Source organism: Homarus americanus, unplaced genomic scaffold, assembly GCF_018991925.1.
Source record: "Homarus americanus isolate GMGI-L3 unplaced genomic scaffold, GMGI_Hamer_2.0 scaffold55640, whole genome shotgun sequence".
Taxonomy (NCBI): Eukaryota; Metazoa; Arthropoda; class Malacostraca; order Decapoda; family Nephropidae; genus Homarus; species Homarus americanus.
The window spans coordinates 4,360,212-4,385,872 of record NW_024713650.1 but is presented as its reverse complement, the minus strand read 5'-3'; the positions used below and the strand labels follow the sequence as shown (position 1 = coordinate 4,385,872).

Sequence of the window (25,661 nt, the reverse complement as noted above, 5' to 3'; positions counted from 1 at the left end):
CTATACTGGCACTGCACTTGGGGACTCACAGTGCCAGTGTTCACCTCGCCACACACACACACACTGCTGCTCTCTCCTCCTCCTGTGTCCGACCAGGTGATTGATCCACGCTCTGTACTTAATTTGTAACAGCTATCGTGATTGGTCGAAGCTGTGTAGTGTATTTGTGACAGCTATCGTGATTGGTCGAAGCTGTGTAGTGTATTTGTGACAGCTATCGTGATTGGTCGAAGCTGTAGTGTATTTGTGACAGCTATCGTTATTGGTCGAAGCTCTGTACTTGATTTGTGACAGCTATCGTGATTGGTCAAGTTGGTAGTGTATTGTAACAGCTATCGTGATTGGTCGAAGCTGTATAGTGTATTTGTAACAGCTATCGTGATTGGTCGAAGCTGTATAGTGTATTTGTACAGCTATCGTGATTGGTCGAAGTCTGTACTTGATTTGTGACACCTATCGTGATTGGTCAGCTGTATAGTGATTTTGTGACAGCTATCGTGATTGGTCGAAGCTGTATAGTGTATTTGTGACAGCTATCGTGATTGGTCGAAGCTGGTATTGTATTAGCTATCGTGATTGGTCGAAGCTGTATAGTGTATTGTGACAGCTATCGTGATTAGTCAGCTGTATAGTGTATTTGTGACAGCTATCGTAATTCGTCAGATGCAGTGTATTTGTATTATCGTGATTGGTCGAAGCTGTGTAGTGTATTTGTGACAGCTATCGATTGGTCGAAGCTGTATAGTGTATTTGTAACAGCTATCGTGATTGGTCGAAGCTCTGTACTTGATTTGTGACAGCTATCGTGATTGGTCGAGTCGTAGCTGTATTTGTAACAGCTATCGTGATTGGTCGAAGCTGTGTAGTGTATTTGTGACAGCTATCGTGATTGGTCAGCTGTGTAGTGTATTTGTAACAGCTATCGTGGTTGGTCGAAGCTGTGTAGTATATTGTGACTGCTATTGTGATTGGTCGGCCGTACTGCATTTGTAACAGCTATCGTGATTGGTCGAAGCTGTGTAGTATTTAACAGCTATCGTTGTCGAAGCTGTGTATTGTATTTGTAACAGCCAGTGATTGGTCGAAGCTGTGTAGTATATTTGTGACAGCTATCGTGATTGGTCGAAGCTCTGTACTTGATTTGTGACAGCTATCGTGATTGGTCGAAGCTGTGTAGTGTATTTGTGACAGCTATCGTTATTGGTCGAAGCTCTGTACTTGATTTGTGACAGCTATCGTGATTGGTCGAAGCTGTGTAGTGTTATGTAACAGCTATCGTTATTGGTCGAAGCTCTGTACTTGATTTGTGACAGCTATCGATTGGCGAAGCTCGTGTAGTATTGTGACAGCTATCGTGATTGGTCGAAGCTGTGTAGTGTATTTGTAACAGCTATCGTTTGTCGAAGCTGTAGTATATTTGTGACTGCTATTGTGATTGGTCGGAGCTGTGTACTGCATTTGTAACAGCTATCGTGATTGGTCGAAGCTGTGTAGTGTATGAACAGCTATCGTTATTGGTCGAAGCTGTGTATTGTATTTGTAACAGCCATGGTCAAGCCAGTAGTATATTTGTGACAGCTATCGTGATTGGTCAGCTCTGTACTTGATTTGTGAGCACTATCGTGATTGGTCGAAGGTATTTGTGACAGCTATCGTTATTGGTCAAGCCTGTATTGATTTCCTGACAGCTATCGATTGGTCGAAGCTGCGAGTGTATTTGTGACTGCTATTGTGATTGGTCGGAGCTGTGTACTCATTTGTAACAGCTATCGTGATTGGTCGAAGCTGTGTAGTGTATTTGTGACAGCTATCGTGATTGGTCGAAGCTGTGTAGTGTATTTGTGACAGCTATCGTGATTGGTCGAAGCTGTGTACTGTATTTGTAACAGCTACAGTGATTGGACAAGGCTGTATGTAGTGCAGTGAGGTAATTGGTTAAAGCGATAGATGACGTCACACACACCTGTTACACCGCTTGCGTCACAAGGTTTCGTGGTAATTGTGTGTGTGTGTAGACGTGTACAGGTATCAGTATATGTACACAGTATGCGGCGTGTATAGGTAGGTATACCCCAGCACACCTGTGCCAGCGCAGGTGTGTACACATGTGAGGCCTGATGACACACACCATACACAGTGTACATATAGAAAGCAGCCGACACTGCACTCGCCCGCCTTCCATTCCTCAAGTGTAAAGTTAGGTAGCCATTCTCAGGTGGGTGCAAACCAACTATTGTAAGGTCTGGAGGCGAGAGATCTGCCCACCCGGCCCCCGCACCCTTTATACGGAGTGTGTGTGTGTGTGTGTGTGTGTGTGCATGAGGCAGCGTGGTGGGGATCGATCCGTGAGCCGCGCGTGCACGTGCTGACTGCCAGCCGCTGTGGCTCTGTAGTTGGCTCTCTTTGTAATAGGGAAGAGTTGGGAGGCGCAGTGGGCGTGTGGCTACTGAGGCGTGGGAAACGTGTGTGGGAATTATGGTGAGATAGGGGTGGCGTGTGGGGGGGTGCATGAAGCTTGTATGGGCGAGGGGTGTAGGAGACGTATGGGCGTGGGGCTGCTGGAGGTGTAACGGGGTGCCTGAGGTGTGTGGGCGGTTTGAAAGGGACGTGGGGAGTGCTGGAGGCGTGTGGACGTGGTGGTGCTGTAGGCGTGTATGGGCGTGGGGCTGCCGGAGGTGTGGAGGGCGTAGAGGCTGCCGGAGGCGTGTATGGGCGTGGGGTACAGGAGGCGTGTATGGGCGTGGGGGTGCAGGAGGTGCGTGGGGTAGGAGGCGTGTATGGGCGTGGGGTACAGGAGGGAGGGGTGCAGAGGTGCGTGGTGCAGGAGGCGTGTATGGGCGTGGGGCAGGAGGCATGGGCGGGGTACAGGGAGGCGTGTATGGGCGTGGGGGTACAAGAGGCGTGTGTGTGGGGGTACAGAGGCGTGTATGTTAGGGGGTGCTGGAGGCGTGGGGCAGGAGGCGGGCTTAGGGGTACAGGAGGCGTGGCTATAGGGGGTTGGAGGCGTGGGGGCAGGAGGCGTGCATGGGCGGGGTACAGGAGGTATTACGTGGGCGTGCAGGAGGCGTGTATGTTACATGTGCAAGAGGGCGGGGGGTACTGAGTGGGCGTGGTGTGCAGGAGGCGCGTGGGGGTACAGGAGGCGGTAACGTTAGGGGTGGGGCGGTGTACAGGAGGCGTGTATGGGCGTTACGGGTGCAAGAGGGCGTGGGGGTACTGATATGGGCGGGCGTGGGTGCAGGAGGCAAGACAGGAGGCGAGTATGGGCGTTAGTGCAGGGGCGGGCGTGTATGTATTGATCTCGCGTGACGCTCCTGTAGTGCCACGGACACACCCCTACTGCCTGGGAAGACCCATGTGCCAACTCCCCAATCCTCCCTCCTCCCCTCCCCTTTGCCTCCCCTCCTTCCCCCTTCCTCCCTCCCTTTCCCCTCCACCTCCCCTCCTCCTTCCCTCAATCCCTCACCTCCCCTTATCTACCCCCCCTCCTCCTTGTTAGTATGTATGTATGTATGTATGTATGTATGTATGTATGTATGTATGTATGTGTGTGTGTGTACGTATGCCTTTCATGTGTATCACTTACAGTATTTATTTTATGTGTGTGTGTGTTTACGAGCCTAATATGTGCATCTAGAGCCTGATACAGACACATGTACGCATTTGAGAGCAAGGTTTAGGTCACGTACACACAAGTAATTAAAATTCTACCCACTAGACGTACACACACACACACACACACACACACACACACACACACACACACACACACACACACACTTACTTACATAGCATAAAATTAAACCCCATTGATAAGAGAGATTGTGTACACATATGAACGTACTAGAGGGCGTGGCTATGTGTACGCGTAGGTATGTGTGTGTGGGCGTGTACAGGCGGTGAAGGGGCGTGTATTGATCTGGGGCGCGCGCGAGACACAGTGCACGTGGTGTGTGTGTGTGTGTGTGTGTGCGTGCGTGCGTGTGTGTGCGTGTGTGTGTGTGTGTGTGTGTGTTTGCGTGACGATGATGTGGTAGTTGACCTGCCAGTGACCTTGTTTGACCTTTCTGTTGACCCAAGGTGAGTGTGTGTGTGTGATATTGTTAGAATGTGTCCTCTGTTTTGACCTTGCGTGACCTTGCGTGACCTTGGATGACCTTGTGTGCCCTAGACGTGAAGATTAGGCACCCAGCTTATTTCACTTGAAGATTAGGCACCCCAGCTTATTTCACGTGAAGATTAGGCACCCCAGCTTATTTCATTTGAAGATTAGGCACCCCAGCTTATTTCACTTGAAGATTAGGCACCCCAGCTTATTTCACTTGAAGATTAGGCACCCCAGCTTATTTCACTTGAAGATTAGGCACCCCAGCTTATTTCACTTGAAGATTAGGCACGCCAGCTTATTTCACGTGAAGATTAGGCACCCCAGCTTATTTCATTTGAAGATTAGGCACGCCAGCTTATTTCGCTTGAAGATTAGGCACCCCAGCTTATTTCATTTGAAGATTAGGCACGCCAGCTTATTTCACGTGAAGATTAGGCACCCCAGCTTATTTCATTTGAAGATTAGGCACGCCAGCTTATTTCGCTTGAAGATTAGGCACGCCAGCTTATTTCACTTGAAGATTAGGCACGCCAGCTTATTTCGCTTGAAGATTAGGCACGCCAGCTTATTTCACTTGAAGATTAGGCACCCCAGCTTATTTCACCTGAAGATTCGGCACCCCAGCTTATTTCACCTAACCTGACTAGTACTACCCATCCTAACCCCCAGGTAGCATTAGGGTGGTTAATCTTCAGGTGAAATAAGCCGGGGTGCCTAATCTTCAAGTGAAATAAGCTGGGGTGGTTAATCTTCAGGTGATTTATTGAATGCATTTTAACGTATCATATGGCATCACGAAAATTGTGACCAAGTCCCAGGTTGTTGACCTGACTTTCTGCCTCATTTATACACAAGTGCAGTCTCAATTGTGCCTCTTACATGACAACACAACATACATATAGCGTATGTACCGGTATGTATATATGTATGCATGCATGTATCTCTGTGTCTATGTATCTTTTCAGTAACACATTTGTATATAAGTTTAGGAAGCTAGGAATAAAAGGTCATTTAAAAAACGTCCAGTGTGTTACAAGGAAGAGATTAATTGTTGGGGGTGTGTTTGGCTGGGCTGTGTACTGCCACCCCTATTGTCTGGGATATTGTGAATGAGATCTGTGTACGTGGAGAAGAATGAGGGAGGGAGAATGAGTGAGTGAGAGACAATGAGGGAGGGAAGGAGGGAGAATGAGTGAGTGAGAGACAATGAGGGAGGGAGAATGAGTGAGTGAGAGACAATGAGGGAGGGAGAATGAGTGAGTGAGAGACAATGAGGAAAGGAGAATGAGTGAGTGAGAAAAGGCGAGCTAGATAAATGGTATTGTCTTGTTGGATATTGTTAAGATGGCAACTGAATATACTGTAATACCCACACTGAGATCTGTACAGTATACACAAGCATAGTGTACAGTATATTACTCTCACTCAAATATATTTACTGTACTGCAACACTGAATTAGTTTGTTGATATAAATTACTGAATTACTTTTATCTGGTTGCCATGCTGGTCTAATTTGGTTGTCATGCTGTGTAACTTGGTTGACATGCTGTGTAATTTGGTTGTCATTCTGAATTATGTGGTTGTCATAATTACAGTGTACTGTATCTGATTTCCGGAGCTACTGATTAATTTAGTTGTCATATTGAATTATCTGGTTGTCATACAGAATTTGGTTTCCTTTAGTGAGTAATTTGGTTGCCATAGGTAGTAGGCAGGTACCAAACAGGGAGGTACTACCGCCTGGGAAGATATTGGAAGCATAATGTGTTGTCTAATGGTAGACCCTGCTGCCGCCTGCCATATGGCATTGCAAAGATTGTGACCAAGTCCCAGGTTGTTGACCTGACTTTCTGCCTCATTTACACACAAGTGCAGTCTCAATTGTGTCTCTTACATGACAACACAACATACTGTACATATGTTGTTTCTCACTCTTGATCATTTTTATTTTTATTTTTGTTCATGTTTATTATTATTACAGTATTACTTTAATCATTACTATTATTATTGTTATTACTATTATCATTATTATTTCTTTATTTTTATTTATTTATTATTTTTATTTATTATGAATTATTATTATTATTATTATATTATTATTACTGTTATCATTATTACAGTACGTGTACTGTATTTCTTTTTTATTTTTAATTTGTTATAAATGTTATTTATTATGAATTATTATTATTACTGTATTATTATTATTATTATTATTATTATTATTATTATTATTATTATTATTATTATTATTATTACATTTTCACCCCCAGACCCTGATGTGGGTCGGTGACCTGTGTCCGGGTGGGGTAATACCAGTAAAAAAGAAAAAAAAAAAAATTACTGGGGTATTTAGTTGCCATACTGAATCATGTGGTTATGTTGCTATTTGGTTACTGTGGTTAAATATCTGGTCAAGGTGTTAATGTTGTTGTTTGGTCCACAGATGAGCAGGTAGAGGGAGGAGAGACCAGCCCACAAGACTCCAACGCATCAGACAAACTGGAGAGAGACCAAGTCGACGGTGGTGATGCCAAGTCCCAGGAGACGCCAGAAGCCGCAGCGAACCGCGACGAACGAGTGCCAGTTAACGGTCAAGTGGTGCACGCGCCAGTCTCCAGTCACTACGCAATGAGTGCCACGTCGGCCGCCGATATTTGTTTGGGCACATCCACCACGCCCTCTGTGACGGTCACCTTCTGTGGACCGTCCAATAGAAACTTAGTTATGCCATCGGGAGTGAGTTTAAGTGGGACGTCTCGCACGGCGTTGACCGAGTCCGCCCACAGGAGTTTAACGACGCCGTTAAGTGTGACGCTAAGTAGCTCGTCGCCCAACTCCGTTAAAAGTGCCAAAAACGGACTACTGTGCGGCGTGGGTGCCCAGCAGTACGAGGCACCCAGCCCCATCCTCAGTAGCAGTGCCATAACATTACTGACAACTGTGACCACCAGTGCCAATTTAAAGAGAGTGTCGACCGTAGACACTAAGAAGGAACGGGGGAAAGTGGAGGAGGAAGGCAGCCGGGGGAAGGGTAACGCCGAGTTCCCTTACACCTGCCCCGTCTGTCACGAACCTTTCAAATCGAAGCGATCTTTTAACGCACACATCATTGTCCATTGTCAAGTAAGTGTTGCCTCTTTTATTGTTTTATTTATTTATTTAATATTTATTCTGTAGACATTATAATTGGGGAGGTTTTTATGCCTCTGTGATTATGTTTTTATGCCCCATCATGATGATGTATTTATACCCCATTACTCCTATGAAAGGGGGCATCAGGTGCTCCTCTACTTGCAAATGAGTTACGTTCCTTAGATTAGTTCATGAGACCAACTTTACTCCTGTAGATACCAAACATATTGTAATAAAATAAAATAAAAACGAAGGACTGACAGTACAACACTCACTAATATAGTTTACCAGTAACACTATTTTAAAGGAGTAGAAATTACCAGTTGGATATATAGACAGATTCGTTCACATACCCATTACTGATCCATTACTGCATATGGTAGTGTAGGCTTCACCTGTCCATACATTCTTACGTTCATATATATATATATGCTTGTGTGAGTTATTTTTTTTTTTTTTTTACTCTTTGCCAGACAGTAGTGAACCCTGGTAAACCTTGGTGAACTTTTGTAAACTTTGGTAAACTTTGATAAACCTTGATAAACTTGGGTAAACTTTGGTGAACTTTGGTAAACCTTGGTAAACTTTGCTAAACCTTGTTAAACTTGGGTAAACTTTGCTAAACCTTGATAAACTTGGGTAAACTTTGGTAAACTTTGATAAACTTTGATAAACTATGGTAAACTTTGATAAACTTTGGTGAACTTTGCTAAACCTTGGTAAACATTGATAAACTTTGATAAACCTTTGTATACTTTGATAAACCTTAGTATACTTTGATAAACCTTGGTAAACTTTAGTAAACTTTGATAAACCTTGATAAACTATGGTAAACCTTGATAAACTTTGATAAACCTTGATAAACTTTGGTAAACTTTGGTAAACTTTAGTAAACTTTGATAAACCTTGATAAACCTTGATAAACTATGGTAAACTTTGATAAACTTTGATAAACTTTGATAAACTTTGATAAACTATGGTAAACTTTGATAAACTTTGATAAACCTTGGTAAACTTTGATAAACCTTGGTAAACCTGGATAAACCTTGGTAAATTTTGGTTAACTTTGATAAATCTTGCTAAACCTTGATAAAATTTGATAAACTTTAGTAAACTTTGGTAAACACTGCAACATCACATCAAATCACTGTCACCCATATTGGTTAGGTTTAGATTGTTTAGGTTAGGTTAGGTTAGGTTAAGGTTAGGTTAGGTTAGGTTAAGTTAAGGTTAAGGTTAGGTTATAGCATTATGTCTTGAATTTACTTACCTGTTAGTAAATTGGCTTTTCACACAGTCACATACAGAGTCTAGAGGTACCTACCTACCTCTTCACTATGGGGATGCCACTCTTGGTAGTTTATTTAGCTTATATCAGACAGTTATATTCAGCACAGAGGAGACCCCATACACAAAGGTTTAACAGAACAGTGGCGCCTGATTTACTGCACTGTGTCATAAACCATTAAGAGGTGAGGTGCAGTCATGAGTGTGGTCAGTGATAGGTTTTTTTGGGGCTCCTGGTTAGGATATTAACAAATAATATATACTGTGCTAATGTTCTGCCTCTGGATAGTTTGTGTGTGTGAGAGAGGATGTGTTCAACCTGCCAGGGGCCAAGAGAAACCTATTCTGTACAGTATATAGCTACAGTTGCCGTGTATGAGGGGTCTCTCTCTCTCTCTGCTGGAAGGAATCATATGTTTTTAGCCAAATACACTGTTAAAAGGGACATCCAATAGTGAAAGGTGTTATGAGTGTTCCTCAGATGGTCCCTGGGGGATTTACAGTAGCTACAGTATATTGCTTATTTAGGTTGTCACTCAAAATGACACTGATTTGCTTACCAGTCTGGTTGAGTATTTTTACCATACTGTATATAATAGTTGGTCATTCTGTCTGTTATAATATATTTGTCAATTTTAGTTGGGATTGAATATGGTCAGACTTAATAGATACTGCTTGGCTGATCTTATTTGATGGCAAACAAAAATTAACCAAATAAATTGAAAAAAAAACATAAGCCTGTACTGTACTGTATGCCAAGTAACAGCTGAATCACCCAAGATGTTGTAAAGCTTATAATTGTACAGCACAGTATAGTTTAGTTGAATATCATCAAGATTAGGAAACCTCTGTTATTTTGTCTGATAAAACACTGCAATGCTAACCTAACCAACCCCCCCATATAGCTTTGGGGTGTTGTCATGAGGTAAAAGAAGTGGGGTTTCCTAATCTTCACGCGATCTCTGTATGGTAGTTTTTAACCCCTTGAATAATAAGGGATCTCTGTGCTGAATAAAATCATTTGGCATCAGTCAACTAAGATATTAAAAGTATTGAAGGGGTTTATAGTAAGGGCTGTTACATTAAGACAAGATGGAAAACTGTTTCAATCAGGGGCCACTCAAAGAACCTCCCTGAGATTTATTCCCATGGTCCTGATGATGCCTTTGAGTTATTACACGGTATATAAAACTAGACTGCCAGTTGGTATGATTTATTCTTCATAGTTGTAACCTCAACCATTGACCTTTTAACCTTGAAAATGTAGCAGCAGCTGTGTAGGTTAGGTTGTCCCTGTGAGTAGATTATGTCTGTCAAGCTCAAGCATTTTTACCACTATAGGGTTATATTGGGGATGTTCATAGTTAAAGAGACGTAAATGGTACTGGCCGCCATACTCCGTGTGTGTGTGTGTGTATAATGATGATGTGTGTGTGTGTATAATGATGATAATTAGCGGTTTATTGAGAAAGTTCTGCAGCCCGAAGTCTGAAAATATACAATATGCAAAAATGACTCATTACATACAAAGACATGGGGTAGGTGGGTCGTTTAACAAAAGCTTTCATTAGACACTGGATGGTGTGGTGTTCACGTGGTGTAGTGACTATTCCGTAGGTGTTGATATGAAGGACCTCCGTGGTCATGGAGACACTGGATGGTGTGGTGTTCACGTGGTGTAGTGACTCGTCCGTAGGTGTTGATATGAAGGACCTCCGTGGTCATGGAGACACTGGATGGTGTGGTGTTCACGTGGTGTAGTGACTCGTCCGTAGGTGTTGATATGAAGGACCTCCGTGGTCATGGAGACACTGGGTGGTGTGGTGTTCACGTGGTGTAGTGACTCGTCCGTAGGTGTTGATATGAAGGACCTCCGTGGTCATGGAGACACTGGGTGGTGTCACAGTACGTCACTCTGCTATGTGGTGTGTTATATAGTAGTCAGGTGTAAAGCCGGCCCTCTGTTGTTCCCAGGGTGGAGTGATTTGCACTGCCTGGTCAGAAGATAGTAGTCAGTTCCCAGGGGTGCTTATCTCAGTGGTGGGTCACTGCTCTCACTGGTACTGTCTAGTGCTGAATTCACTGGCTGAAACACTGTTCATCACTGTTCAACACTGATCCAACTTCTTTCTGAAACGAAATTGGCACTTTTGATTATGTTGATATCCCGGTGGTAAGGATGGGTCGGGGAGAGGGACTTGGGGAATGGGCCGAACATAGCCAAGGGAGGCAGCAGGAGCAGCGCCTGATAGGTCTTGACCCTTCGGTGGTCAGGGATGTGTGTGTGTGTGTTTATGATAAATTTCTTCTCCTGGGCCATCACCACTAGAGGTGTCCATGTCGTAGGAAGGAGACCAACAACCTATGCTGTGTAGGATCCCTCCATTGTTCTTGATAGTCTTGTCAAGGGCTATTATGAAACCCACTACTGTTCTTGTTTCCATGGCTTGAGCTGGTTGACTGTGTGAAAAAAAATACTTCCTTATATTCATCCTGCAAGATTAACTCCCTGCATTAAAAATCATCACAGGATAGATACAGTATATAAGCAACATCACCACCAGGTTTCATTCTGCTATGTTAGCCCTTGTGTATGAGAGCTATCTATGCTGAATAAAATAACCCAGCATTAAGTTAATAAAATATAAAAAGTGGCATCCCTATAGTGAAGAGATTGAATAGAAAAAGGCCAGATATACCCAACCAGTGAGCCAAAAGTCTTTTACCACAGACCAAGCCTCTTATTAAGCCTCTAATTTATCTGATAGGAAGGAAATTATTAACTTAAGTCTTAGTTAGTGCCTTAAATGATATATATATATTAAGTACTGTACCTGAGAGTTGCTTTGTTTTCTCCAGTTAATTCACCTGAAAAATCCCCACCCCAGCTTATGTCACCTAATGATGAACCACACTACACTATTTGGAGGGATGATGTTTGGGTAGGTCAGGTGAATATTGGTTATTTAACTGCTTAATGGTTCATTAATTAGACAGCATCACGTCTTAAGGGTCAGAGAAACCCACAACATTGACACATTATTTATTGGTTGTTATGGTCAAAACCTGTAAAGAATGAGACACTCGTTAACTACTGATTATATTCCATTACATGTATACATTATACATCAGTTAGTTAATACATTATACTGTACGGTTATTAGCCAAGAGTTTTACAACATTTCACCACAACACAAACAATCACTTGTGTTCTTTCACTCACCTGTACTGGCTTATTGCTTCACTTAACGCCTAGTATTGTTCCACTCCTGGTTATAGCTAGTGGGTGTACACTCAAAGGGGGTTGGATGGGTACTGCCAGTGCCAGCTAGAGGTATTTAACCAACACCCTCACACATCTGGCGAGGTCACAGGTCGGAGGAGCAATTGAGGTCTTGTCTAGGGCCGAGACGATGGCGCCATTGTCTCCTCGGTCGGTACACAACAACACTTCCTCATTAGTCTTCTCACCCTCCCATAGTTGGAATAACACTGCCAATGAGGGTGGCGATAACAGGTTACATTAGGTTCTGTTTGGTTAGGTTAAGTTTTGATAGTGATAGGTTAGTATTAGAGTGGTTAGGTTAACATAGGTTAGCATTGTGAGATGGTAGATTAGGTATGGTTAGTGTTAGTAGTTAATCTTTAGGCAAAATAAACTCAGGTGGAGATTATTCAGGTGAGCCACTGTATTTAGACCAGGGATGGTCTGATCACCAGCGTCTTCACTGAACCCCTTCACTATAGGGACACCACTTTTAATACTAAAGACTAACATGAGGTGATTTTATTCAGCTGAGAGGAGACCCTATTATACAAGTGGTTAATACCTCAATATTCAATGAAAATCCTGTTAATAATTATATTCCCCTTACAGTTGGTTAACGGCACCAGTAGCGGGTCAAAACGTACCATAGATCTGTCTGCTAGTCCCTCACCTGATAAAAAGAGAATAAGAGAAAACGCCATCAATGAACAGGTGAGCCTACTGTGAGGTCTGACACTTACTATGACTATAAACAACAGTGACTTGTGTATCTATGTGGCTTCAAGGTAACATATTTCTATACAAGTTTTTGGAAGAGAAGAAGAAAAATAACCTGGGATGGAGATTCTTGTGGTGATCCCATTTGTACATTACAGTATCTCATAAAAGTATCTGTCCACTCTGTGTGAAATATTATGAGACCACAGATGATAGGTAATGGGATATGCATGTTCCTGGCCTGTATAGTTTTAACATAATTGATGCAATGTGTATTTATTTTGGGCATACCTGGTAATTAATTTGATGTTCGGTTACCTAATGGAGTAGGATCGGTATGCCTCAGAGCCACGCATACCAACACCTCCCGAGACGTCACCGCCACGCATACCAACCCTCCCGAGACATCACCACCACGCATACCAACACCTCCCGAGATGTCACCACCACGCATACCAACGGAGACATCACCTACCACATACAACCCCTCCCGACCACCACGCAACCAGCACCACCACGCAACCCTCCGAGACGTCACCACCGCATACCAGCCCTCCCGGACGCACACATCACCACCATACCAACGTCACCACCACGACGTCACCACCCGAGACCAACACCTCCTGAGACGTCACCACCACACATACCAACCCACCCGAGACATGACCACCACGCATACCAACCCTCCCGAGACGTCACCACCACGCATACCAACCCTCCCGAGACATCACCAGTTGCCTGTACCATTTCTGAAGTCATCTGAGCCATCTTGACAGATGCTTTTTTGAGATACTGTAGTTCTGGGTTATATTTTTTCTTTTTACAGGGTGTATATACAGTACAGTACTTGCTTCCTTCAATGGTGTGTGTTTCGTTTTTACAGCTGGAGTCCGTTCAACATGGATTTATAGCCCCGGTAGAGGATTCAAGCCTACCATTGGACCTAAGTTGTCGTGGGTCTATGGCAGCCAGGAATTGCGATAGACCGGCGGCGGTGTCGACCCCAGAGACAAAGGAATGTTTAAAGAGCCAAGAGAGAGGGACGAGAGAGGAATTCAATCCGGCGTTGTTACCCGACCAAGATCCAGCGGGACCTTTCAACCATTCAGTGTTGTCCGACCGCGGGCCGCTAGAGGACGAGAACGAGAACTTGGTGAACGAAGCGCGAGAACGAGAGAAAGCGTTCTTCAACACGGCCCAGAATGAACAGTACCTAACGGAGGACTCCACCGGCTTGGATCCTCCTCCGCCTCTACCGCTCTACGGTGCCGGGGGAGTTGTGAGGCGCATACGTGTGAGCAGTGACGACGGACCTCCTATGGTGTACAGCGTTCGCCTCCATGCAGAGCAGGTGGGGAGAGCTTTACCAATCCAGTATGTCATTATTTCACATCACATGAAGATTAAGAACCTCTGATTATTTAACCGGATGATTCAACACCCTAACCTAACCTACCTTTCTCTCCCATTTAGAATTAGGGTGTTAAATCATCAAGTGGGATAAACAGGAGGTCCCTATCTTCATGAAGTCCTTAACCCTATCTAAATAACTAAGTCAGTGCTGGGACATTTATTGTTGAAGTAGCTTGATAATATTGTATGTTTCCTTTACCAGATACTAGATTGACATTGAAGAAATAATAGTATTGTAATTATCAGTAAAACAGAAGTAAAAATTGTCCATGTGAAGATATCATTCGGTAACACATATCACATTTTTCCGCACACAACAGTTTTGTCGATATAAATGGGCTAATGGCATTGTATGGAACAGCTGTGGACAAAAAATCTTAGTATAGTTATGACCGTTTCTGAGCTTCTTCTTGTATTTAAAGCATCATACCTCGTCAGGTGTTGGTGTCGAGGATTCTGGGAGTAAACGATGAAACGGGCGACAAGATGGAACTGTACAAGTGTTTCATGTGCAGCGTTGCGTTTCCGTCTGTGTCGCGGCTCCAGGGTCATCTGTCGCAGCACAAGCAGCGATTCGTGTGCTGTAAATGTAGCTTTTCCTGTGATTCTCGGGTCCAGTTTTCTTACCATGTCCAGCGTGAGCACCTCTCCCCAGTGGCTCAGTCTCGTAGGTCAGTAACTCTTAACTGTTTACGTCATGTCTTCTCTTGAACCTTAGCTGTTATAACATTGATAACTTATAACGTCAATGTCCCTGTATCACTGTTTTGTCTACCATGATCAGTTTTATTGTCTACTTGAAATGTTTGCCCTTCAGTGTGTGTTTATATCCCATACAGAGATAAGGTAGACGTGAGGTGCGACATGAGCGACGACTCCAGCAGCGCAGAGAACACGGTGACGGTGGCCGCTCTCTTGTCGGCGTTAAGGGAGAAGGCGCAGGAGAACAGACCCGTAAATTTAACGCCGAAGGAAACTTACGAGGAGGAAGAGGAGGACCACGGGAGTGAGGACTCGTATCCGGTATCTCCGTGTTCAGAGTCACAGGAGGCCGGAGAACTTCAGGAGGGAGGCAGCGGGGAGGACCTCTTCAAGATGTACACTTGCAGGTTTTGTGGCAAGAAGTTTGACCGTGCCTTTTCCTGTAATCGCCACGAACGAGTACACACGGGATACAAGCCCTGTTTTTGCCGTGTCTGTGGGCGGGGCTTTTCAGAACCGAGGAATCTCAGACACCACGTCATTCGTTTTCACAGTGATGGGTCGCTGCGTCACCTCATTAAGCGAGACAGGCGTAAGAAAGGGGACGAAGACTCTCCAACTCCCTCGGTATCTCCCGTGCCTCTGAAGTACCCTGAAAATCGCCTGAAAGACGTCCTGAAAGAAACGGCAAATAAACTAATATCTAGTTCTAATATTGATATGACAGGACTCTCAGGGAAGACCAATGGTTTAGAAATCACACTCACCGGTAAAACACTAAACGATAACCCAAGTAACTACGAGGAAGGGGGCGTGATACGATCACCGACTCCTCCTCAGTCAGATTCCACCAAGGAACAAACTGCTGGTGATGTTACTACGGCAGTCACCACTTACACCACCAACCTCACCAAGATCATTGCCGCCTCACTTGACAGTAAGTTACATCAACGTTGCTCTTAGAAGTGTGATACTATCTCTTGTTTGTGATACAATACTGTACTACAGGTCTATATCTATTTCTTCTTGATGTCTTTATCCAAGTGGTTTTATATTCTCAACCAAAGACTGAACTATTAACCTCGCGTATCCCCAGATTCAACTCGCGGAAGCAGACGCCATCCTGTCTTTACCGACAGTTTTCGCAGCGATGAACTCGAGCCGGGAGAAATCAGACTGGACCGCCGCACAAAGATCATCGACGATGGAGAAAGTGGACGTCGTTTAGTGATCACCGATGACCAGTCTGACGAGAGCCTGGACCATTCCCCACACTTCTCTAATTATGCACCAAGGTAATGCCCTTCTTATTATACACAGGCAAGAGTCAAGTGTATTATTAAGTGAAGTAAACTGTTGTAAGGTAACATTTACAGTAGATGGATGATATGTTGGCGTCCCAAGATATACTGTACTTTGGAATTATCCTTCACACAAATCAATTATAAAACTCTTCATATTTGTATTCTGTACATAAATAAAGTACAGTATTTCCACAATTACATAAAGATCACTGTAATATAAATTTCTTGTGTCCACTCTACAAGACACTTAAAGACACTATTTTCTGTATTCTAGAGATTAAAGTATTCCCACATTATAGAAAATTTCCTATAATTATATTTCCTGTTTTCAGACTCAACATCATACAAGAACCAATAGACCGAGACAAAGCCCTCATGCCCATCACTGACGACATAGGACGGACCTTCTACGAGTGCCCCTACTGCCACAAGCTCTTCGGCAGCACCTCGGACATGAACCGACACCTCGACTTCCATGAAGGTTTGTCTATATTGTTGGCTCTGTGAGGTGAGAGGAGGGATGAGAAGGAAGAGATGGAGGATGTGAAGGGAAGAGGAGGAGATGGAGTGGGAAGGAGGATGAGATGAGAGGTGAGGGAAGAGGGGGAGATGAGGTGAGGAAAGATAAAGGAAGAGGAGATGGAAAAGAGGGATGAAGAGTGCTAAAGGAAGAGAAGGAGTAAGAGAAAGATGACCATTGAGTTCAACTTTTTATATATTTTCTTTCACCTTAATATCTCGATGAAGATTCGTATCTCTCAATCACAGTTCCAGATTTGATCAACTTTTGTGACTCTCTCATTACAGATCTGAGGCCTTATAACTGCGAGTACTGTGACTACTCGGCACGAACCAACAGTCAACTCAAGGTGCACAAGATGCGGCATGAAGGTACGGCCTTACAAGGTCTCGTGATTAGCAACCCCAGCTTCTTTCACTTGATGATGAAATAACCGAACCTAACCTGAGAAAATCTAATGTAATTCAGTGTAATGTAATCAATTCAAACATAATACAGTGGGGTATCCTATAACGAATCTAATTGGTTCTAGAACTTCGTTCGTTATAGCATTTGTTCGTTATAGGATTAATCCGTTCCAGGCCCCCAAATACAACCACTTAACAATGAGAAATATAATATAAAATTGTAAAAAAAGTGCATAAATGTGCATTTAAACTCCTGAAATAGAGAATATCATTAATACTTTTAATAAAAAACAATAAATTAGTAAAAAAAAAAAAAAAAAAATTAAATACTGTTCGTTGTAGGATTTTCGTTCGTTATAGCCTTCTCAATTTTATAGGTAAAACCGTTCATTATAGGAATATTTGTAGTAGGATCTGTTTGTTATAGCATACCCCACTGTATTCATTTGCATCATTTATTATTAATTTTCTGCCATTCCAAATACAGTAATTATATTATTATTTTGTCTTTTCAGGAATAAAACTATACAGCTGCGATGTGTGTAATTATAATGGTGTTACTCAAAGCGACTTGAATCGACATAAAAAAACACAGAGTCACATCGCTCGTAGCCAGAACGTCTGCTCTATGTGTGGTCTTGGCTTCTACACGGCTTCCCAGAAACAGGTGAGGACGTGGGGTTTATAGCTGCTCCAAGAATGTAAAGCATATTAGACAGCTGCCAGATAGTTTGTAAATCATGCAACAGGAAGGTATATTTGTTGGCTCTTGGATATTTTGTCACCTGTTCAGTATAAACCTAATCTAACCTAGCCATACCATGACTACAGCACTTCCAAAATTAAGATATTATTATGTATATTTAATTAACATAGCACAGTATTCAATAGACCGGTGACGAAAATGTCCGCCCACCATATTTGTTGAGGTGGAAGAAACCAGTGTGAAGGAATGGTTGTTCTATCCACTGGAGGAATGTTTAGTTTTAGCTCTGTGGGAGTTTGAGAGGGTCTACATTAATTAGTAATTTTTTTGTCTTGACAGGTTCATGTAGTGCAGTGTCACCCAGAGGTGGAAGGAGCTTCATCACTAATACAGATGAGTTTAGGTCCACCTGTTGCACCTCTGTTGACGAGTTCTGATTACTCTCCTCTCACCTCTGGCCCTCCTGCTCCGCCACCTGTGACAGCCACGGCTCGGTAAACATGTAAGAACTGTATTAATGACAAGATGGTGAGGTTGACACAGTTTGTGGTACACACAAGTTTTTATTTACTGTGATGCACAACAGTACAGTACACAGCCTTCAATATAATTGTCCAGTTTTGTACAAAATGTTTCTTTTATTCAGAAAATGGCTACAGGAAGAGATTCTTTATGAGGAAATTTATTTGTAATGTTCTTTGTGGATTATAATGTGATGAATGAATAAGTCTTGTGAAGGAAGATGTTTTACAAGTTCAGGTTAAATAATCAACCTTTGCCTTTCGCTTTGGTCTTAACATAAAAACACATTAAAGATACAAAGACTTGTTGTTACAGTGTAGAGGTTCTGGGCAGTAGGTGTGACTCAGAGGTATGCAATGATTGTTTGTCATGAGGCACATTATCAGCTATATAAGGTAATACAAATTCTGAATGAAGTGTTAGCATACTGTATGTAAGGACTATCATGCAATATTAAACATGTGGCTAATCAGCATTTCACAGTACTGAGAAATGAAAAAAAAAATTGTAGCATATTAAAAGTGATAATAGTTTACCATAACAGGACACAGATGATGCTTCAAGTTTTATAGAAGCAGATGAATAGTTTTTCTGGTCCTTATCCAATTTATTTCTTTATGAACCATATATATGTTCTTTAGAGCTTAAACCTCATACAGAGCTTTTCAGTAATAACTACAGTAATTGGCACCAAGGAAGACAGTATCATTATGGTATATTTTCCATCTGATCTCTAACATGTCACTACATTTTACTTCAGAATGTTTTAAAGGACTTAAGTTTGGTTTTCTTTCATGTTAATATTTAAATCTTCAAAAGTAACTTTTTTAATCTTATGGGCTATTTCTTCCACCCTACACCTATATTTGTTAACATCGGTCGGTGCTGGTTCATGGTAGGGCTGATGCATTTGTTTTTCATGGTTTCCTTCCCTGAGCAGCCAATAGAAAGGACACTTGATCTAAAGAAACACAGCCTAACCTATCCAGTAGTATTAATGTCCTAATTACTGGGTCAAATGAGGTCTAGATCAGTTAAGACTTGGTATCTATATATTTACTCGGTCAGGTTTCAATTTTATTAAATAGATGACACAGCATAAACATTTAATACCAGTGTCCCTGAATCAGAGAAGAGTTTTATTACATGTGGTTGCCCTTGAGAATATCCATCCCTAAATAGTGTTACGAACTAGATGGCTTTTAAATTGTCGGTGTATGTGTGGTGGCGTGGCCCAGAATCTCTCGGTACTGTACTACAAAAGCAACAAGTTCTCCGGTAATACGAATAGATGTGAGACTAACTAACTATACTATGTTCATAATAAAGAACCAGGTTGGTAGAGCCTCTTAACAGGGTCTGATAAATGTTCAGTGTCCTGGTGACTGATTATGTCTTTCAGAAAATGTGTTGAAAGTCATGTTAAAATGTTTTTGTTTTTTTTAATTCTTTCCCTTATTTCTCCCTTTTTGTCTTTTTTTTCCTCTTCTCTTTCTTCCTCTTCTCTCTCCTCCTCCTCCTCCTTAAGTCTTATCCCCTACTCTGGTATCTAAATCTGATCACCCTCCTGGCATCTCACACCAAGAGGCTGGACACTGTCACGCCCTGACCATTGAAACACATTTCCTATAACTGGTTCTCTAAACATTTAAAAATTTACTTGTCTTCTCCATCAATCGACTGTTTGGTGCCGAGGAGAAACTTCTTATGTATGTTCGCCCACTTTTTTTATTTTATTTTTTTAAGAATTGTGGTACCTTAAATGAAACTCCTGACTTTACCTCACATAAGGATGTCGGTGGTCTTGTCTGTTGTCAAATAAAACACTCACTACGATATACCTCCCATAAATGCAAGGTGTCTTAAAAAAAAAAAATGTAAGCACAGTGTGAATTAAAGGTATTATTAGTATTTATTTCTTGGAAAATATCATTGATACTTTACTGAAAAATTAAATTTAATGGAGGAAAATAATCAAGTGTATTCATTATGTATTTTTTTATATTTATTATTATACACATTATATATTTTTTTTAATAATTCACAGTGTATTATACATTTTTGTGAGACGCCTTATATTTGTACATGAAACACGGATGGTTGAATGAGCAGTTGGGTTGTATGCATCAATATTTTGTACACATGCAATATACACTAACCATCATTTGAAGTTGTGCCCATGTTAGGAGTCTGGATTCCTGGCATTAATGATCCGAACTGATTTTAACGTGCGGAGATACAGTACATTTTGATCAGCGCATTAATGCCAAGGTACCGAGATCCAGACGGCTGACAAAGGCATAACGGAAGTGCTGGTGAACGACAAGTACAAGTGTTTTTATATGTTAATCGTGCTTTCGTGGTAGCTATGCTTACTAGCTCTCAGGTAATAGTCTCTTTCCTGAATAAAATATCGTATGATCGTATTTCAAAAGCGTTCGTCTCGGGACAGTGTTTACAATCATCGGACGCCTCACTCGGCCCACCTAATGCTGGTGGATGTTGTTGTTGTTCTCTGAGGAAACTCGAATAACAATACGTGAGAAATAGCGGTGCTTTTTTCATACACATTCCAAAATTTCTGAACTCTCAAGAAAATTCAGGAATACAGTAACATTATACAGTAGTTAGAGTGCCCTTATGCTGTAGAGGTTATACACACGTGGCTAGTTCTAATGCAACGCCGTGCAGGTGTGTGTGTGTGTGTGTGAAGAATGATTACAGAACCAGATTGTTACGGTTTTTTTATTTGTATTATTGTTATTTTAAATGTTCCATAATCTAGGTGTTTTTATTTGTATATTGGGCAGTTAGAGAGACATTAGTTATTAATGGAATAGATTGTTACTCATTCCAATTATCATATTTTTACTTCAATGGTTTATTTGTTTTTTCATTTAGGAATTAGAAGTACTGTATATTACTTTTTTCATGTTGGTATTGTACTTTGAGCATTAAGTTATAAGTAAAGTTATGTCAAGATTTTAATTAGGAATTTGTCTGATATTTTTTTGTTTTCTTTATTTACTGGTTAGTTCTTTTCAGATTATTGGTTTTGTTATACAGTATTGTGTGTGTGTGTGTGTGTGTGAAGATGGTGTATGAAGCACTTCAGGTGAGGACAAGACAAGTGATAAGAGTAAAAAATAAAAAACACCAGATGATGTAATGAAACTATCGAGAGATGTTTAAAGGTTATAATGGTGCAGTGAGATGAAGCCGCTCTCTTGTTCTTATTGTTCTCTCCCGGGACGACTCACGAGTTAGAACAATGTTTGTATTCATGGTACAAGTGTGCTGGTGTGTCGCATAAAGATGTTTTAATAGATCATCGTGCTCTTGGGATAAAGTCACCTTAATTTTGTGATGTGTGTGGATATCACATTTTTACCGTCATATTGAGACTAAAAAAAACACTAATACCAGGATATATAGAGACAAAAATAAAATACTTTTACAGAATGGCAATGCATTTCAAATGGCCACAGTTGTACAGGTATACAGTATAATCAGCTTTACTTCATCTCATCGGTGGAATCAATCCATTTTGATCTTAAGTCCATTGTTTATAACACCAAATTGAGTTCTGGGATTTTGGTTCATGTACTTGTCTGAAAGATCTTAGTGAGTTCTAGATGTGGTCTTTTGTTGCCTTATGGCCAAATCTGAAAGGTTGATTTGTAGATGAGTAACACTTAGGTCTCGGTGTAGGTCCACGTCCATGTAAAAGTGGAGGCTGAATATTCCACCACTGTAACGTATCACTTCGACCAATGGCTCACCTCAGAGTATCTGATCAAAATTATCATCGTTTGTGCTGATCATTATCATCGTTCGTGCTGATCATGTTACAATTGTACGGAAGCCTTCACAACCTTTCCGGACAAGGCTACCAGCACGTCCTACCGAACACATTACGTGCTGTACGTCAGTCGTTCATACATGGAGGTGGATATTTGCATAGTGCATTAACAACTACAAAGTTTATGTATAAATGTGTTAATTATAAACAGATTTTAGTAAAGCAACTGTTATGATTTATTTATAGTAGAATATTAAGATAATGTGCCAAATTATCAGATCTATATGTGCCATTGTGGTGCCAGTTCCCTAAGTGAAGAAGCTGTCACAACCATTAGTTTGCTGTTACACTACATAGGAAATATTGGTTATTTGTGTGTTAAAAGTGACGCTGGGCATTTTAGTGGATGAGCTCGTTGTGTTGTTAAGAATGCAGCAGAACTTCTCCGTTCACCTCTATTTCTCAGTCTGGGATACTGTATGTATATTATTTCCCACTATCGAGCAGGGTGGTCTTTGTATAATTACTGCCGATCAGACTTCCATTACTACCGATCCCCTCGACTTGTCTTAGGCATTGGAACCAGGGGAGCCGTGGCCCCCGACACTTATAGACTGCAATTTTCTGCAGTCATTGACCCCTCAATAAGATATAGCACTGTGACAAATCTCCCCACAGTGACAGATTTGTTTCCATGCCTGCGGACATGTCATCACTTAGTCTTTGTACTGATCTGTGGTTCTGGTCCTCTTCAGTCATGACAAAAACCATGTGTTGATGGGGATGGTATAATACATTTACCATTGACATGATATCCAGAAAATTAAACCACTTAGGAATGTGTAGTATGGTACTGTAGTGCTTAATAAGTTGATGTAATAATATTTTGTTCTATTAACCTTTTCATTTATTGTAAATTTTGACACATTATGATCTAATTATAGTGAAGATTGTTGTATAATCCATGAAGTTTGGGTAGGTATTACGATTATTGTTGTTTAAATCCTGTTCCGTCTTTCACGATGTGTGACAACAATCAAGGTTTTTATTACAAGTTTCCCAGAATCTTGTGTTTGGGTAGAAGAATCAACTTACTGATTTGTATGTACAGTAGTTTTAATTCAGATCATTTTTTCATCCCGCCACTGAGAGATGTTAATGGATTTAAGAATTGGCTCGAAGTAGTTCGTCGACTGCTTCACTGTTTTCTGAGCCTGTTTTGTAAATAGTACAATTATTATACTTGACTGCTTTGAATTTCTATTTTTGTTAGTTTTTCTGGTGCTATGAATATTGTTGTCTTTTATTTACAAGTATATGGGCATGATGATCCGTATAACTAGGATTATTAATAGAATTTAAGAGACACATGTCGGTAATTGTGATGGATCAGTTTTCTACTAGATAGGTGCTTTAAAAATCTTACGTAGGCTTCCGATAAATGTTGGTAGATTTGAGAGAAACTATTGTTTGATCACATTCCATTGCCAGATTACCTGTAATAATTTGTTGGAAATTTTAAGTTATGTGATTTTTACAACTGTATTAAGCAACTGTTTTAGTTGTAGAAAAACAGGGGCTGTCTTTATACTGTCCACGTCCTTTACAACTTTTGCTGGAGGTTCACTTTATTATGAGATGGAACTTCATTGATGGAAGGCAAAGTCAAGAAGGCAGGAAGAAGTTTGTGGCTATGAAACCATTTATGAAGCAGATCAAACATTTTTGTGTGATTTTTTTCATAAATTTATTTTCAGTTTCACATTTTTTTCCTCCTGCCACATCTGGCCGCACATTCTGTCCATTAAAACAAAAATAGTGAAGATTCAATCAAAAACTATCTAGAAATAAAATATATGACAAGTGAACATATTCCCAACTTTTTGATACAACAGTTTCTTAAGGAAATTGTATAAAGCTTCAGTTGAGGACCCAACATGATAAAGATGCCCCAATGTGTGTAGATTGTGCAGTTTAAAGCAAGTATACCAGTAAACTGCTGCTGGTGCAGTAACAGGAATCACTTACCTCAGTGCTGAATTGAATTGCATGGAGAATCTCCTCAACCAGGTATTTATTAATATAATTATTTTCACCATTATGACTTTCAATTATTATTATTTATCATCATTATTATAAACAAGTGAACTCTATGATGCAATTTAGGGCTTTCACTCTTAAGAGGAATGTCTTGATTATCCAAGATCTCAGGTACTGAACTTTGTGTAAGTAATATGAACTGCATGTGATGTTTTAACACATGAGAGGAACATAAGAACATGTACTTGTAAAACTCTTATCTAGGATAATGAAGATTTATATTCAATTATGTTGGCCCTAAGTGATGAGTACAGTATAGTGTATCATTAAACTGTCATACGTTTGTTTAACGTTACTGTCACTGTCATGAAACTGAAGTGGCATTCCCTTGTTTTATCTCATATGTGCCCAAAAGCTTGTGTGCTAAGGAGTTGTACCTCTTAATTCAGGGAAGATATTTTCCATGATAGAAACCTCATTCATCAAGTTGAACATTTCCCCCATTTTTACATGTTGACCCGTACTTGTATATCTCCAATAATGACTCAGTACTTCTCAATTTCACATTGGTGTAAAGCTGTGCAAAGCGCTCGTATGGGATGAATTTAGATAACAAATTTCATAAAATAGGTTTATAAAATACCTTAAGTATGATCTACACAGTATATGCAATGACGTAATTATTAAATTTATCGTACGTTTATTTCCACTGTCAATACAAGTTATAAAAAGAAACATATTTCTTATACATTGCATTTTAGACTTCTAATATACATATATATATTTTTTGCTACAATGTAAGAAGAATATGCTACTGTAAACTCATAAACACTAAAAAAGATACCCACTCAGTCCAGATACTGTAGTATGAACAATAGACATCGGTAGCTTACCTAACAGTGGTGCTAACTTTAAGATAAAGTAATCAAGTTTTATATGAGTTTGACCATTGACTGACAGCTAAGTGACAATATCTTGGGAATCTTCAATACTGTGCAGTGAAACCTCCACAAAACGGACTACCCTCTTACCTATAGCCCGTTAGAAGGAAGTTTCATATTAAATGGACTTTGATCGAACAGACTAACCCTTGACATGAGTTCTTTTAAACATTTAAATAGAGGTCTCGCTGTATAGTATTGTTTCATGTACGGTCCTTGAAGGTGTTCTAACTCCGAGTACGATGCCAAACCCTCGAGTACGATCATATAATGCCGTTAGCCCCCAGGAGTACAGTACAATGAATCAATCCAGTAAGTAAGCATGATTAACTTCTCTGAGTATGATGACTTTATCATTGACTCCTGAATAATAATAAGACTTATTCCTATAAATCCAATAACCTGTACCGAGGGTTTGGTTATCATACTCGGAGGGTCACTGCAGGACTAATACACTTGTAGGAGAAGAATATCTGTAACTTATATGTACTGGAGAGTCTGTGAAAGTATTAATAAAACCTCTGTACTGTACTCTGAGGATACAGTATAAGCTAAATTATCTTCCTTTCGAGTTTCTTTGCCACAGCAGAACTACAGTATAGTATTGTACAGGTTGACAACCATTTATCCAAAATTCCGAAAACCGAAAAGCTCTGAAAACCGAAAGTTTTTTTTTTTTTTTTTTTTTTAAACAGGGATTAGCCGACCCGGGCATAGAGCACTGACCCACATCGAGGCCTTGGGAGCGAAAATATAATAGTAATAATAATTCTAATAATAATTATTCATAG

General features: G+C 40.9%; 1 protein-coding gene across 1 annotated transcript in view; it reads left to right on the top strand.

The window, feature by feature from the left end:
- LOC121873954 (zinc finger protein 236-like) overlaps positions 1–25,434 on the top strand; it is a 43,935-nt gene extending 18,501 nt beyond the window's left edge. The window contains exons 2-11 of the mRNA XM_042377836.1: positions 6,553–7,232; positions 12,406–12,507; positions 13,397–13,864; positions 14,365–14,597; positions 14,766–15,565; positions 15,725–15,923; positions 16,265–16,413; positions 16,740–16,823; positions 17,375–17,526; positions 17,905–25,434. Of these exons, the coding sequence (XP_042233770.1) occupies positions 6,553–7,232; positions 12,406–12,507; positions 13,397–13,864; positions 14,365–14,597; positions 14,766–15,565; positions 15,725–15,923; positions 16,265–16,413; positions 16,740–16,823; positions 17,375–17,526; positions 17,905–18,063 (3,026 nt within the window). The 3' untranslated portion in view covers positions 18,064–25,434. The remainder of the gene's footprint in view (positions 1–6,552; positions 7,233–12,405; positions 12,508–13,396; positions 13,865–14,364; positions 14,598–14,765; positions 15,566–15,724; positions 15,924–16,264; positions 16,414–16,739; positions 16,824–17,374; positions 17,527–17,904) is intronic.
- The last annotated feature ends 227 nt before the right edge of the window (positions 25,435–25,661 follow it).